Here is a 15,649-nt window from a genome sequence, read left to right on the forward strand (position 1 = left end):
GGCATCCGAGGCTGGGGGCAGAGTGGTGACGCTCACCCACTCCAGGTGACCAGTGCCCCCGATGTGGAAGATTCAGCCACGGGCCTTGCCCCGCCCCCTCACTCCCCGCAGCACCTGTGCACTCCGAGCCCCACCCTTACTGTACCGCAGTGAGGCCGTGTCTCTCGCTCCCCTCGTGCACTCCATGCTCCTTGAGGGCAGGGCATTGTCTTGTCATCTGCGGATCTCCGCAGCTTGGAGTAGGAGGTGCTTGGCTGCACGAACTTGGGGGGGAGCAGTGGGTGTCTGAGTGAGGAGGAGGGAGGTGCGGGGTGACCCCCTGACTGAAGCCCATGCTTCACTTTAGGGAGCGGAGGTGACCAGGTGGGTGAGGATGGCCCAGCTGTGATGGACAGATGTGAAAGTCGGTGGAAGAGGGTAGAACTGATCCACTGGGATGAGGAGAGATGTTACACAGGTGCTTTGGAAGGCACTCTGCATTTTTCCAGTAACTGTAGTGTCATTTGCTAGGTCCAGTTTCCGGTATCTCAGGTTCCTCGTCTCTAAAACGGGAGTCATGACAGTACTAGACTTGATGAGCCTTGAGTGAGCGGTAATAAATGTGGATTCTGAGTGTAGCGCTCTGACCTTAATCTTTCATGATTTCTCTCATATCTTGTATTCCTTCTGGGACCGCCATCTCCTTGTTCGCTGATGCTACCGTGGGTCTATTTGCTTGGTGCTGATTACTGAATCCCTAATGGGAGTGAAGATGAGAATAAAGTGTTTCTCTTTGGGCTGCCATGGTAGTCAGGGATGTATATATACTAGAACTAGCTTGAAACAATCTCACGAATGTGCTTGGGATTGGGGACGGAGTGTGCAGGGATGTGAGTTGTGCATGAATATGGTATCATGTAGTACAGAGAACAATAGGCAGAGAAATCACCCAGAATCTTTCTCACCCTAACGAAACATTGTTTTTTTTCTGTTGGTTTTTAACCCAGTATTTCTTCCTTTGATGTTTTTTAGAGTTATAATGTATGCATAATTTTGTATATCCTTTGTTTCTCATTCTGATATTACAGACATTTTCCTGTGGCATAATCTTTGTGCTGTTACTTTTATTTTTTGAGAGGACTTTTTACCTTAGAATTAAGGCAGTATAATCAAACTATAGAAGTAGGAAGATGGGAGAAAGAGCCACTTACTTCTGCTTCTCCAGCACAATGACCATTTTGGCGTGACACCATCCCTGTGTTTTTTTCCTTCTATATGATTCTTTATTAGTTGTTGTTCACCCCCCTGCCCCCCAGCATCAGTATAGTAGAATTTTTCCATGTTACCCTTGGATATCATATGCATTCTTTTTGAAGATTTTATTTATTTTATTTTTTAGATAGAAAGAGAGGGAGAGAGTGCCAGTGTGGGGGAGGAACAAAGGCGGGGGGAAAGAATCTTAAATTGTGCTGAGCACGGAATCCCATTTGGGGCTCGATCTCACTCTGAGATCGTGACCTGAGCTGAAACCAAGAGTCAGATGCTTAACCAACTAAGCCACCCAGGTGCCCCTTGTATGCATTATTTTTATGTGATGTAATAATATTTGCATTGAATGGATTTTTCCAAAATTCACATAATCATTTCTGCCTCTTGAGTTTGTGTTTTTAAATTTTGAAAAGTGCATCTTTACGTGACTCATCTGTCATATTTTTCTCCACCTTTGAGATTATTTCTTAAAGATAGGTTTTCTGAAGTGAGTCAAAGAATAGATAAATTTTTATGCAAATTATTTTCAGAAGAATTTTGCCAGCTTATACTAACAGAGTGAACTCACTTCTGAATCTTCCCTTTGCTCTCATACCTTGTGGAAATATGCAGACAGTGAGAGCCCCATGGCTCTTAGAAGAAACACCATTTGGGAAGTAAAATTAGGTAGTGGCCAGTGCTCTGGATTGGAAATTTGCAAACCTGGGTTCTCATTTTGGCCTTGCACTAGGAAATTATGTGAATTTGGGCATTTCGCTATTCTCATCTATAAAGTAAAAATACAGATGAACTGTTTAATTCCTTTGTACTTCCCGAGTCCCAGTGCTGGTATTTCTGTGTGAAGTTTGGCTACGCGCAACATGTGTTGGAGACCTGAGATCATCTTGGGTGGCAAGTGGGCTGATGGCCCATTGGAAGAAAAGCATTTCCTGAACTGGCAACCTTGACTGCTCATTGCCTTTGTCTCTTTCCATAGCATCGAGAAGTTCTGTGCAGAAGGCATCTCACTGTTGGGAATTCTGGTCCATTCGAGGCATTTGAGAACAGTGGTTCATGTCCTGGATAAGATCCTGCCTTTGTTCTACCCTTGCCAGTATTACCTTCTGAAGAACGAGCAGTGAGTAGAGGGAGGACCGACGACTGTGTTTTCAAGTAAAGTAGGGAATGATGTGATTTGGTAGTGTATTTTTTATTTAAGAGGCAGAAAACTTCCTGCCCAGTTTAGAATGCAGGTTGATGAACAGTAACTCTTAATAATGACTGAGTTGATGAACAGTGACTCTTAGTAATGATTCCAGTTTATTTTCAAGAGATATTTCCCTTTCTTACTTAATTTTAGATTGCTTGTAGCTTATTAGTATTTGACAAAGCGGTTGTTTCCATGAAACCTGCTGACATTGAGCAGCAAATGGCTTTGCCATTGTAACAGTAGTGAAACACATTGCTTTTCATTGTCTGCAGTATTACAGACAGATGAGATACATAGGAAGGTTCTCATCACACGAGGCATTGATAATCTTGTGGAGAAAACAAGACTTTTGAGGTAATTACAAAGTCATGAAGCAAGACCATGCTGTGTGTATAGGTTGCATTTGCATATGGGTAAAAGTATATGGGATTTATAGTAAAAGAAATAGCTGTTTGGGGAGGGAGGGAGTTAAGGATAGGGTATTAATCAAGATTCTTAATTGAACATGATAAAAATCCAGTGCACACTGGTTTCACCAAGAAGGGCGTATATTGGCTCATGTAATTGGGAAAAAAGCTCATGATAATATCAGGTGATTTTATTCTAAAGTGGTAGTTCTCAGCCAGGGGTGATTTTGACCTTCAGAGGACATTTGGTAATGTCTAGAGATGATTTTGGTTGTCACATCCTGGTCGGGGGTGGAGTAGGAGGCAGTAGGTGGTTGAGCAAGGGGATGGTTGAGGGGAAGGGATGGAGGCTTAGTGGGTTAGATATATTTTAGATGGCAGGGAGGGGTCAGGAAGTGTCCTTTGGGAAAAGGACATCCTAAATGAGATGCGCGGGGAATGAGTAGGAGTTTGCCAGGTTGGGTGTTGGGGAGTGTTTCAGGGAGAAAACCCAGACAAAACAGAGGAGAGAGGAGGGAGTCGGTACATCCAGGGAACTGAGGGCACTTCCTGACTAATTGTGGTGGGACACCCCCGACATGTGCCCTTATACCAACCACCTTGTATGAAGGTGACACCCAGTACCAGATTGTGATGATTTCCTAAACATCTCAGCTTTTGTGAGGGTAGAGAGTGGGGAGGGGATAAAGGGACCCTTGGGATGTTGTTCCTCTGATGCTCTTTAATTTGTGCATGTTTGTATGTCTTGGATCTATGTGTTCACTGTACTTCTGCAGGTAGATAGAATTCCTTTTAACCCACCTTAAATTTGAAAACTTCATTCTTCTGAAATTCTCGAAGATTTATTGAAATCCCTAAGTAGAACTTTGATCTGGGATCAGTTTTAATATTTTAATATTTTTCTGTTTCCTCATAAGTAATTAGCTACTGGAAACTTTATTGACTTCTGATTAGAAGGTCAAATGTGTTGTCCTTCATTCCTGGCAGGTTCCTGTCACACCTCCTCCTGTTCCTGCACTTGGACAGTGGTGTCCCTCAGGGTGTCACACAGCAGGTCACCCACAAGGTGGCACAGCACCTGACGGGAGCCAGCCATGGGGACAATGTGAAGCTTCTCAACAGCATGATCCAGGTCAGGCCCCTAGGAAGCTCCCACATCTACGCTGGCCCATCTTCCCCGTCAGGCACCCTGCTGTTAGCACATCTGAGTGTTGGTCATTTCAAAGCACTTGGCACAGTGTTTTTGGTCAAGAACATCAGCAGATTTGGGCTTTGCAGTGGAAGTAGTTATTTTGTTGGTGTCTTAAAAATGGGAGACTGACTCTTACCTCCACATGACCTAAGCCCTTTCTCCATAGGCCCACATATCCGTAAGCACCCAGCCCAATGAAGTGGGCCCTGTTGCCGTGTTGGAGTTCTGGGTCCAGGCTCTAATAAGCCAGCATCTTTGGTACCGAGAGCAAGCCATTCTCTTCCTCATGGACCACTTGTGTAAAACAGCTTTTGAGCTGATGCAGGAAGACTGTGTACAGAAATTACTTTACCAGCAACATAAGGTAAACCTGTTAGAGAATTTTTCTTTCAATCCTTGGCTAGATAGTGGCCTTCTCAGAACATTCCCCAAATGCATCGTTCCCAGTACTACTCTGGGGCCAGTGCCTTTTTAAAGCTTGTTCTTGATGGTGCCTTATCTTGGGAACCATAGTCCCTGCTAATGTAGACTCCAGAGAAGCCAAAGGAAAAGACCCCCCAGGAGGAGCCTTGCTCCTTGCATTTGGCTGTAACACGCTTCCTGCGACTCTCATTGCTGAGGGACTAATTAGTGAAATCCATGTCTTACCAGAACCTACCATTGTAAGAGGCTAATTGCTGATATTCTCGGTAAGGTTTTTTAAAAAACTTTTCTCTTTGCTGCATATCCTGTCCCATGTGTAGAATGCTTTGGGTTACCACTGTGATCGGAGTCTGCTCTCTTCTTTGGTGAGCTGGATCGTAGCTGGCAACATCACTCCTTCTTTTGTGGAGGGCTTGGCCACGCCCACTCAGGTAGGAAAGCCCTTGTGGTCCCTTGGTGATCTTTGCAAACTTTTAATGTTGTTATCATCTTTGTTGATGTAGTGCTACTAACTTAAAGTAGCGCTCCTTTAGTACTTACAGTGTTGCAGAACCCTCCCAGTGGCCTCTGCTGAGGTGGTGCGGTTGCTCTTCTGTTTCATGGAGGAGTTAACCGAGGTTTGGTGGGGCCAGGTGGCTGGCTCAGGATCATACAGCTCGTGGTCAGGCCTGGTCTGCCCAACTGCAGAGCCTGCCAGCAGCATGGTTAAGAGTGGACACTGGGGCTGCCTGGGTGGCTCAGTCGGTTAAGCATCTGCCTTCGGCTCAGGTCATCATCTCAGGGTCCTGGGATCCAGCTCCACATCGGGCTCCCAGCTCAGCAGGGAGCCTGCTTCTGCCTCTCCCCCTGCCTGTGCTGTCTCTCTCTCTGTCTCCAGTGAATTAAAAAAAAAACACAAAACCCACACAAAACGGACACTGGAGCCAGATGACCTGGGGCTCAGTCTGCTCTTTGTCTGCCCTGTGCCTCAGAAGCTTGCATACCTCTCTGTCCTCAGTTTCCTCCGCTGGGGAACGGGAATAATGACTGCACCTGCATGTAACGCACTCAGACGTGTGCTTAGTCCAGCCCCACTGCACGGACTCGGTGTTGGCTGCTGTTGCCATTGTGAGCAGCGGCAGCAGCTTTTTCTTCATTATTACCCCTGTCTGACTCTGTGTGTCCGATTATGTCCCCGATTGATCACTTCCACCACTAGTGACATCCTTCAGCCTCCTGTCGGTCTGGCCTCCTGCTCCTCCTTGTACCTCTTGTGATCAGCTGCAACACCCTCCTTGCTGTTGCCCACCCATGTCCCTGGTTTCCGCTGCTCTGCCTCTGCCTCACCTGGTCTTCTTGCCAGGCCTGCCTTCACCTCCGTTCCCCGTGCAGAGCCGTCTCTGGTGTGTTCGCCTCTGTGATCCGCGCTCCTTCTGCCAGCTTCCCATAGCCACTGACTCCTGATTCTGTGCTCACCACCTCTCACTTCGCGTTATAGTTACTTACGCATTAGTTTCAGCTCCTCAGAGAGGTGGAAAACTTCTGGAGGGCAGAGCTTAGATTGTCTCTCTTTCCTGTCCCTCATAAAATAAATAATTATTGTGTGAACAAACATCTTCTTTTACTGAAGGAGCATTTCTGAAGGAATTTAGCATTTTTCAATGATTTGTTTTTTCTAAGTTTGTATCTGCGACAAGAACAGTGATAGGTGTAAGAACTCTACTAATTTGGGGAACCATAAATATTTGTTGATTGAGATACCTGGTAGAAGAGATGTGCATTTGTAGAATATCGGGATGATTTGGTCTGAGCGAGCTGCTCATTCCGCTCACCCTTACCTGCTGTCCTTGTAGGTTTGGTTCGCCTGGACAGTGCTGAATGTGGAATCCATCTTTGAAGAAGACTCCCAGCTCCGAAGAGTTGTCGAAGGGGAATTGGTCATAAACTCTGCTTTTACCCCTGACCAAGCTCTGAAGGTGCAAAAGGCTGATGTGCATTTGAGTGGGGAGAAGGTGGTTTATTGATGGATTCATCTAATAGCTTTTGAACTTGGGGTGTTTCCTTTTGTTGTAAATGTTTGGCAAGTACAACATCCAAACCAGTTCTTAAAACTGTATAATTGAAGCTTATTCTTCCTTTCCAAGTTTTATTTAGCATAACATGTCACCACCTAATGATTGAAGTCTGTGTTCACGCATGAGTGCAGGGGTTTACCCTCATTTTAAAACCGTTTCCCATGTGAGTCCCCTGAAGAGCTTGTTAAAAATCAGATTCCTGGACCCTGGCTTTTGAAATTCTGAGTTTTGAAGTCTGGAGCGGGACCAGGAATTTGTTTTAAAAACTCCCTAACTGATCCTTAAGCTCACTGAAGGGAGAAAAAGACTGGGATGAGGCTTTAGAATGAAAGACCTGTGTTAGGGTCTCCTAATAGAGACTTGGCTTTTGGGTTTCAGATCCTGTCATGGAGTTTATAATTCTTGAAAGTTCTTTTCAAATCTAAGTTTTCAAGAATTTGATAATGTTTGACAGTAAAATTGACTTGATTTTCCTGTCATTCTGCTTCCTGGCACTATGGTGTTTTGTGCACAAAGGCTTGGAAAGGCATGGAAATGAGGTAAAATGTGTAAGACATATTCCAGTCTGGGAGGTCTGTGAAATGTTTTGACAAAAAAAAACTGCCCCACACATTTTGCTATCAAGGAGGTTAAAGTATCAGCTAGTGAGTTGGAAATAGGACTTTTTTTTCCTCACTGAATTGAAAACAAAATGTTCAGGGTTTTATTTGGATCATTTAGAAAGAGCAGACTATCTGGAACTGTGACCATGTTATGGGTGCTCAAAGCCCCTCTTCTTTTGTAGAAGGCCCAGGCCCAGCTGAAGCTTCCCATCGTCCCGTCCCTCCAGAGGCTGCTGATTTATCGTTGGGCCCACCAGGCCCTTGTCACGCCTTCCGATCACCCTCTTCTGCCTCTCATTTGGCAGAAGTTCTTCCTCCTGTATCTTCATCGCCCAGGACCGCAATATGGGTATGGTACCCAGTGTAGTTGTGTCTGTGAACCTGTTCTTGACTCTGTAGTCTGCTCTCATGCTCATTGTGGCCTGTGAGTTAGAACCATCCTCCAACCTCTGGCTAGGAGTCTGCCTCTCTTCCTGGTTCACATTTATGAGACTAGACAGTTTGTGAGTTTAGGGTATCTTGTGGCAGCTCCCCGGGTAAAGGCAGCGCCTGGAGCTGGGCACGGTATAGCAGAGAGCTCCCGGAGCTCAAAGGGAGTGAAACTGTCCGAAGCAGGCTGCTCGTGTGACTGTTGTGGGGGCCGTCCATGCAGACCTGTGAAGGGCAGAAGCAGGTGTGGACAAAGGCTGGGCAGTGCCCGGCAGCTCTTGGTTCTGTGCCTGGGGGTGTCTAACATTTCCCCTGAGTATGAAGAGACTCTGGCCAGCTGGACCTGTCCACTGTTCCTGACTGTGTTCTCTGGCTTCAACTCAGTTCCTAGCTCACCCTTAGTCCCTTACCTCAGTCCTTCAGAATGTACAGATACTGGTTCTTAGGCTCTTCTGTTTTCTGCCAGCTTGCAAGTTCTTCTAGAACACTGTCTTTATTCTCTACCACTAAGTGGTGATTGTTTCTTAAATTTGGGTAGCATTTCATTCTTTTTAAAACTGCTTTCATATGCACCATGCTTGTGGGAGCCTCATACGAACCACTGAGGTAGAAATAACAGATATTGATTTAATGTGGTATATTGCTAGCCACTGAATTGTCAATTGATTGCAATTGTGTGCCACATGGAAAGAGCATCTTGGGTTGATCTTGTGATGTGTGCTTGTATTTTTAAGGTTACCTATAGATGGTTGTATTGGAAGAAGGTTTTTTCAAAGTCCTGCTCATATCAATTTATTGAAAGAAATGAAGAGGCGCCTGATGGAGGTGGCTGACTTCCACCATGCTGCGAGCAAGGCACTCCGCGTCCCAGCAGAGGGCAGTGAAGGGCCATCTGCCAGCCAGGCGGGGACCCCGGGTTACCTGACTTCGCCGGAGCTGCACACGGAGCTTGTGAGGTGGGCCGTGGTTATTGAGCCATCTCTGCTGTCGCTGGCAGCATCGGGAACACTGTTGGAGCAGCTGTTTGTGCGACAGCCTGCCAGATGTCATTCTCTCAACCCTGTTGGATTTTATAAAGAGGGAGGTTTGCACTGGGTTTGCATGGGGTAATGCTTCTTTTCTGTGTTCCTCATGAGAAGGGAATCGGCACTTTGGATACAGCTCTGTCAAGTGCCTGGAGTCTGAATGGAAGGTCTTAAACCAGAGGGCTGATGTCCTCTTCTTTCTCTCTATGTAATAACAGAAACCAGAGCAGTCGGTCACAGGAGGTGAACATTTAGTAAAGCCTGCCAGGACAGTTCTCAAAAGGAAATTCATAAGGAAGGCAGGGTTCTTTAAGCGAAGTTCATATAGCTCTTGGAATCTGCCTGAGGTAGGGTAGCAATCACCCAAAACTGCTTCTAAAATCAGGCACAATGTAGGTAGCCCCCAAAGATTAAGAACTCTGAAGTAAGTGTGGTCCCTTTGACACAGGTCCTTTACTTTTCATTTATGCTTGCCATAAACCAGGTATTAGTCTTCTAAATAAGACTTAATAAAATGGCTTCTAATCATTAGCCCTGGATGCCAAATGTCTTGGTGAGGAAACCGGGGTTTTGATCCAGTGCTGAGGCTTCAGGCTTTCCTGACCTGAAAGCCCTTCAGGCTATCTTTCTACCTCCGGGGTGATTTCCCCCCTTACCTTGCTTGCTTAAAGGAGAACCTACTTTTAGCCAGATTTAAGCAGTGGGGAGGCTCAATCTTTGAACATTTAGATCAACCAAGAAAGTTTGATGTGTGGTTCTGCCTCTTGTAAACCCCCCTTCCTTTGACATATTGGTAAAGTAGCCATCTAAGTGAGCCAGAAGCTGGAAGAGAACCCTGTGCTGGCCTCCTCCTTGTGAGAACCTCAGGGTCCTGTCCGTCTTCCTACACGGGCTGCCCTGGAGGTAAGGGAGGTGGTTTTCCATGTTACTGAGCAGAGCCAAGCCATGCACCTCCCAGACCCCACCCTGCAGCTTGTGTGCCAGACTCCTCTAGCCTCGCCTTGCTGCAAATGGGTGCCTAAAATACTGGTGATCTTAGCTAAATGGACTGTGTTCCTTGCAGAAACAAAGCAAATAAAGGAAACATCATTAAATTTTTACAAAAGTTTTTCCTGGAAAATGGAGGTTTTTTTTCTCTTTTTTTAGCCAGGCTTTGTTTTATTCCTTGTTAATGGGAACAAGGTGTACACATGTTTTTGAGTTCTGTTTGTGATTTCTTGAAGCAGGAGGGCGTCATTGAGCCTAAAGCTGGCAGGTTCTTCCATTGCAGAAGTTTAAGATGGCTTTTAATGTTTTCTCTGAAAGAGAGACAGCGTGTTTTTTGGAATGGTATTTAAATTTTCCAACCACTGAGGCTCACTGTGACTGGATTGCCAAGATGGAAAAATTCCAATTTCAGATCCTAGATCTGTGTTAAAATACCTCCTCTGGTTATTTTTTTCTCTATGGTATATTTATATAGACGTTAATAAAAGAGTTCATAGAGCTCTTTCCTCACAGCCTTGTTGTAGCAATTTCTGCATCATATTGTAAGGATTTGTGACCTTCCTCCCCTTCTGGCCCATGCTTGCGGTGGTGGTTGGAAACATTTTTGGTATTACGTGCTTGTTACTTTTATGTAGTAGTGACAGTGTTCCTAGAGATGTAAGAAACTTCATTTGTTTGCATGTCTTTTTGTATTTTATATAATTCTGTCTTTTTCTTTCAGGCTCTTCAATGTGTATATTTTGTGGCTGGAAGATGAGAATTTTCAAAAAGGAGATACCTATATCCCTTCTCTACCAAAGCATTACGATATTCACAGGCTAGCCAAAGTGATGCAGAATCAGCAGGTAATACTACGGCAGTGTCTCTTTGAGTATACCTGACTGTGATCGAATAGGTCACAATCTAACGTTAAAACCACTTACTGATATGGAAGTGGGGCCACAGGCATGTTCAAAAGGTGTAGCTGGGGTATAAACCCTGAGGAGGGCAGAGGGTACCAGACAGGTGAACGGTGGTCAGATTTCCAAAGGCCATATATCTGCCTTTTTAAAGAATTTGGATATAGTTCTGAAGTGTTTGTTTGAAGAGGCCCTGAAATGGCACGAGTGATTAGATAAATGGATGAATTTAAAGTACGTTGAAGGGCGCCTGGGTGGCTCAGTGGGTTAAAGCCTCTGCCTTTGGCTCAGGTCATGATCCCAGGGTCCTGGGATCGAGCCCCGCATCGGGCTCTCTGCTCAGCAGGGAGCCTGCTTCCTCCTCTCTCTCTGCTTGCCTCTCTGCCTACTTGTGATCTCTGTCTGTCAAATAAATAAATAAAATATTTTAAAAAAAATAAAGTACGTTGAAGAAGAATCAGTAAGATCAAGAGGATTTTCAGATAAAATACACAGGTGGGATTGATCGATACATGAGGACACCCAGATTTCTAGCTTGGGCAGCTAGAGATGCTGTTAACAGAGATCCAGAATACTGGAAGAGGAGGTGCTAGAGGTCGTTCAAGGAGAATGCTCTGTCCAGGATTTGGTAGGGAGGGGTTATGTAGATCTAGAATTCAGAAATGGGGCAGTGTAGGGAATGTGGCTGTGATGGTAGTAGAGCATTTAGACTGAGAAGAGGACTGAACGAAGCCAGAGAACCCTGAGAAGTAACGACATTTAGGGCATAGAGAAATAAGGCTGAGAATACAGGACCGGAGAAACAGGAAAAATAAATGGGCAGTCATGGTGCCCTGAAATTCTTTGAGTCAATTCCGTCTTTATCTCTTCTTTATCCTTCACATGCCAAAGCCTTAACCTAAGAATTAGTGTGTAGTTCTGGTCAGTGGTTTTAAAAGTTAATCATAGCTCCTTGGCTCTCTGGAATTTATCTTGGTTCCCCTTTATCGAGAGAATTTATAGTTTTCTTTCTTTCTTTCTTTCTTTTTTTTTTGTAAGTCTTTGCTATTTGATTTTTTAGCTCCACTTTTTGATCTGTAGTTCACAGGTAGAGTTGTTCTGTGTTATTGTGGTTTCTGAGACATCTCTGCTTGCCCGCTGCTAATTCTTAGTATTCTTAGTTATTATACCCTGTCGGCAGTTATTTAGCATAGAGGCAGACAAGGTGACATTAGTGACCCCACTTGAAAAAGGTGTGTATACACAGTAGGGGGAATGGTACAGTACTACAGTACCCCCCAACGGTTGTTTGGGGCTTCTAGGATTCAGGCTTGTGATCAGTATGACTTGGGAGTTTCTCCTTGGAGTCTGGAATGCCTTGTGTCATGGTGTGGACATGGTTTAGGACTTCATGGCAGTGTGCTCATTGAGAAACCAGAGACATTTGTAGGGTTAGAGGAATCATCTAAACAGTTAAAATCAGAAAAAAAAATTGTTTACAAAATGATAGTCCGTGTCTGATCACCCGTTACTACTATTTGCTATAGTTTTTGATGATCACGGAGAGCTGGCATTTCTTCTAATTAGAGACTGTCTCCCTTTCTGATACGTACTGATCACTAGAGTGAAATGGACATAGTGCGAGATACACAAGACAGTTCATTGGAGTGTGGGAAAAGAATACTGAAACTTCCATTTTCTCTCATTTTACCTGTTACTTATTTTACTTTTTATCATAAGAAAAACTTGACCATACAGAAAAATGGAACAGTGCAGCACACATACCCTTGTCCTCTCTCTGCCTGCTGTGGACCAGGTGTCAGATTTTATCTATAGCCTGTCCACCCCCTTTACCCATGTTATCTCGGAACTAATCCTAGAAAGCATTTGATACATAAAAATTTCAAAGAGGAGGGCTTAAAAGGTATTATAAACAAATAACATTTATGTCTGGAAAATAGTAACAGCAGTTTCTTAATAACATATACCTAAGTAGTGTTCCAGTTTCCGGTTGCCTCATATAGGTTATAAAAGTTTTATTTTCATTTTTACAGTTTGAGTCAGGATCCTCATTTTGTGGTTGGTTGATAGCTCTTAAAGATTTGTTTAATCTACTCATCCTCCCCTTATTCCTCCAACACCCCCCCTCCCCCCAGTTTGTTTGTGGAAGAAACTGGATAGTTTGTTCATAGAGTTTCTCCACAGTCTGGACTTCACAGATTTTATCTTTGCTAGTGTGGTTTAATATGTTTCTCTGTCCTCTGTCTATCCTGTAAAGTGGTATTGGGACCAAGCTCTTGATCTAATCCAGATTCAACTATTTTCAATATATTTGTTATTTATCTCTTTAAAATTTCTGGTTTTTACCAGTGTTTTATAATTTACTAACTCAGTTCTATGTGTATGTAATTTATAAATGTACAGTTGGTAGGGCTATTAAAATTATTTTTTCTGATCTTGGTGTATAATCAAACACCTACTCTCTCTCTCTCTCTATGTATATATTATATATATATATATATAGACACACACACACACATATAGTTCTTAAAGATTTATATATTTGAGAGAGGGAACATGGATGCATGGGAGTGGAGGGAGGGTCAGAGGGAGAGAATCCTCAAGCAGACTCCCTGCTGAGCATGGACCCTGATGGGAGGTGAGATCTCATGACCCATGAGATCATCACCAGAGCTGAAACCAAGAGTTGGGCGCTTAACTGAATGAGCCACCCAGTCGCCCCTGTTAGTGTCCATTTTAAATGTGATTCATGCTAATACTGGAGAACTTGGTAAGGACTGCCCTGTGCTAAACCTTACTGGTCTACTTTTTAGTTAAATATGTCGTTTTATATGTCAATATGTGATTCATCTGTGGAAATTAATGTCCTGTGGTTCAATTCTAGGATCTGTGGATGGAATATTTGAACATGGAGCGCATACATTATGAGTTCCAGGAAACCGTTGGTCTGTGGATGCAGGCCACACTGGAGTCCCATTCTCCGCCCTGCAGCTTGTCAGTGCAGCTGGACGTCACTGATCCTTTGTTGGGTGAGCTGAATGAGCATCAGCCCCCTCGAGTGAATGAATGAATGAATGAATGAATGAGGGAATGAATGATTGAATCTGAGCATTGTGGGTTAAGGTTTACACAGTGTATCCCTCCAGTGAGAATTCTTTTTAGGAGTTCATTGTTAACTTGTCTACAACTTAGGGTTAGGTTCAGCTATGAGTGAAAGAAACTCCAGAACAGTAATGGCTCAAATAGGATACTTAATTTTTCTGTAAAAGAAGTTAGAGATAGGGAGTTCGGGCAATAGCTCTAGTCCTGGCCTAAAATGTTGCTTGAGAGAAACCTGAAGAAGCTAGGGGTCTTTAGCAGTGATGAATATCCAACTTTGTTATGTTCTGTGCAAAGAGAAGTTGTTCTAGTGGAAAAACCCTGGCTCTACAGGACGATCCCTCACTTGACCTGTTTGGAATGTTAAATTCCATCTGTTTGGGGTGCAAACAATACAGATCTTTTTGTGCCAAGTAAAATCCTGGCTATTAAATTGTCTTCAGTTTTCTTAAGAATAGAAAATGGAATGCTACATCTGGAATGAAGTTGGAAATTCATAGTAATCCCTTAAGTATTTGTTGACCTGACTTACTGACTTGAGATTTCCTTGACCTCTTGTATCCCCTGTTATCTTACTTTTGAAAAGAGTCAGATCTGTGGCAGCATTTTTCTTCGTGTTTCTCAGTCCCCACCTGTTGTATGGTATGTGTTCAGTGCAGTTCAGACAGAGGGTGGGAAGGTAGGAATTTATTGGATACCTGTGTGTGGTCAGCTCTTTATTAGGGATAGAAATAGAAACATTGAAATTGGATTCATCAGCATGGGACCACATGCAGTCGAGTACAAAGTTGGATGGACAGATTTGCCTTTCTTACACAGCACCTGATTTCTTATTTGTACTCTATTTATTGAGTGAATGAGTAAGTGGACGAATGAATGCATGACAGTATACCCATGTAAAAGAAGTTCTGTGGGAGTTTATGCCCATGACTTTGTTCATTTTAACTCTGCTAGTCTTACCCCTCCCATTCAAACTTCGGCCCAGTTTAAGATTTTTTCACTCTGCTATATTCCTTAACATCCATTTTTTTTTCCTTCTCTTCCCATGAGACCTATCTGGGTGATTACATTAAACTCTTAATGGGACTACCTGCCCTTTCCCCAGTCCATTGTCTGGTGATAGCTACCATCTTTCTCTGGCTTGCTGAGAGCTGTTCACTAAATCTCCTTTGTATGAGTATCGAGTCTAGGCACTTTCGCATGTCACACAAGGCTGTCTAGGATAATAATTTAAGATCATGAGCTTTAGCTCTTTAACTCTCATTAAGGCTTTTCCGGTAGAATTCTGTTTAATCATATCACGTGCTTGTGAGGTCCTAGCTCCTGGTAGAATAGTAATAGCTGTGTGGGGGCTCCCTCAAAATTTGTAATGGAAGATAATGATTTTATTCAGGCCTCTGATGGTTTATATAACTATTCTGTAGATCTTTAGCATTCTTCTCGAATAGGCCAAGGCTTTGCACCCACTTATTATGTTACTACCTCGTAGTAGCCATTACTCAGTAAGTAGGACTTACTTTTCTTTCAGCTAAAGAAAGGGTTCTAAGTAACTTGCGGAAGCATGAGGCTCCCCAGCCTCCCCTTGATCTGCACCCAATGAGGCCTCCTGTGCCAGTCATTTCCTCAGCCGCACTCCTGAGTCAGAAGGATGCCACCCAGCTGGTGCGCACGGACCTGAATCTGTTGCAGCAGCAGGCCAGGTAAGACTGTGAGACCCCCAGGGCTGTGCCTCTGTGCTTACTGCTGTGACAGCTTGGATGACGGAGTGCCTAGAATAACTTCCTCATCAGCCGCCTCTCTGTGAGGATAATTTGACCAGACTGGCCCCATCAGTTACCTCAGTAGCCAAGGTGTGACAAGTCTTTTTTTTTTTTTTTTTTTTTCCCAAAGCACACGAAGGGTTTTTTTTTTTTTTTTTTTTAAATAAGATTTTATTTATTTGACAGAAATCACAAGTAGACAGAGAGGCAGGCAGAGAGAGAGAGGGAAGCAGGCTCCCTGCTGAGATCATGACCTGAGCCGAAGGCAGCGGCTTAACCCACTGAGCCACCCAGGCGCCCCGTGACAAGTCTTCTTAATTTGACATTGAAATGTT

At 44.0% G+C, this 15,649-nt stretch overlaps 1 protein-coding gene across 3 annotated transcripts in view; it reads left to right on the forward strand.

The window, feature by feature from the left end:
- Positions 1 to 15,649, forward strand: part of EPG5 (ectopic P-granules 5 autophagy tethering factor) — a 105,521-nt gene that overhangs the window by 43,406 nt on the left and 46,466 nt on the right. For all 3 annotated transcript variants that reach the window (XM_059140863.1, XM_059140864.1, XM_059140865.1), the window contains 10 exons: positions 2,225 to 2,365; positions 3,832 to 3,976; positions 4,203 to 4,400; positions 4,780 to 4,890; positions 6,292 to 6,414; positions 7,298 to 7,464; positions 8,279 to 8,500; positions 10,278 to 10,401; positions 13,340 to 13,484; positions 15,083 to 15,254. In XM_059140863.1, coding sequence (XP_058996846.1) covers positions 2,225 to 2,365; positions 3,832 to 3,976; positions 4,203 to 4,400; positions 4,780 to 4,890; positions 6,292 to 6,414; positions 7,298 to 7,464; positions 8,279 to 8,500; positions 10,278 to 10,401; positions 13,340 to 13,484; positions 15,083 to 15,254 — 1,548 coding nt within the window. The remainder of the gene's footprint in view (positions 1 to 2,224; positions 2,366 to 3,831; positions 3,977 to 4,202; positions 4,401 to 4,779; positions 4,891 to 6,291; positions 6,415 to 7,297; positions 7,465 to 8,278; positions 8,501 to 10,277; positions 10,402 to 13,339; positions 13,485 to 15,082; positions 15,255 to 15,649) is intronic.

The sequence above is a fragment of the Mustela lutreola genome, chromosome 11 (assembly GCF_030435805.1).
Source record: "Mustela lutreola isolate mMusLut2 chromosome 11, mMusLut2.pri, whole genome shotgun sequence".
NCBI classification, from domain to species: Eukaryota; Metazoa; Chordata; class Mammalia; order Carnivora; family Mustelidae; genus Mustela; species Mustela lutreola.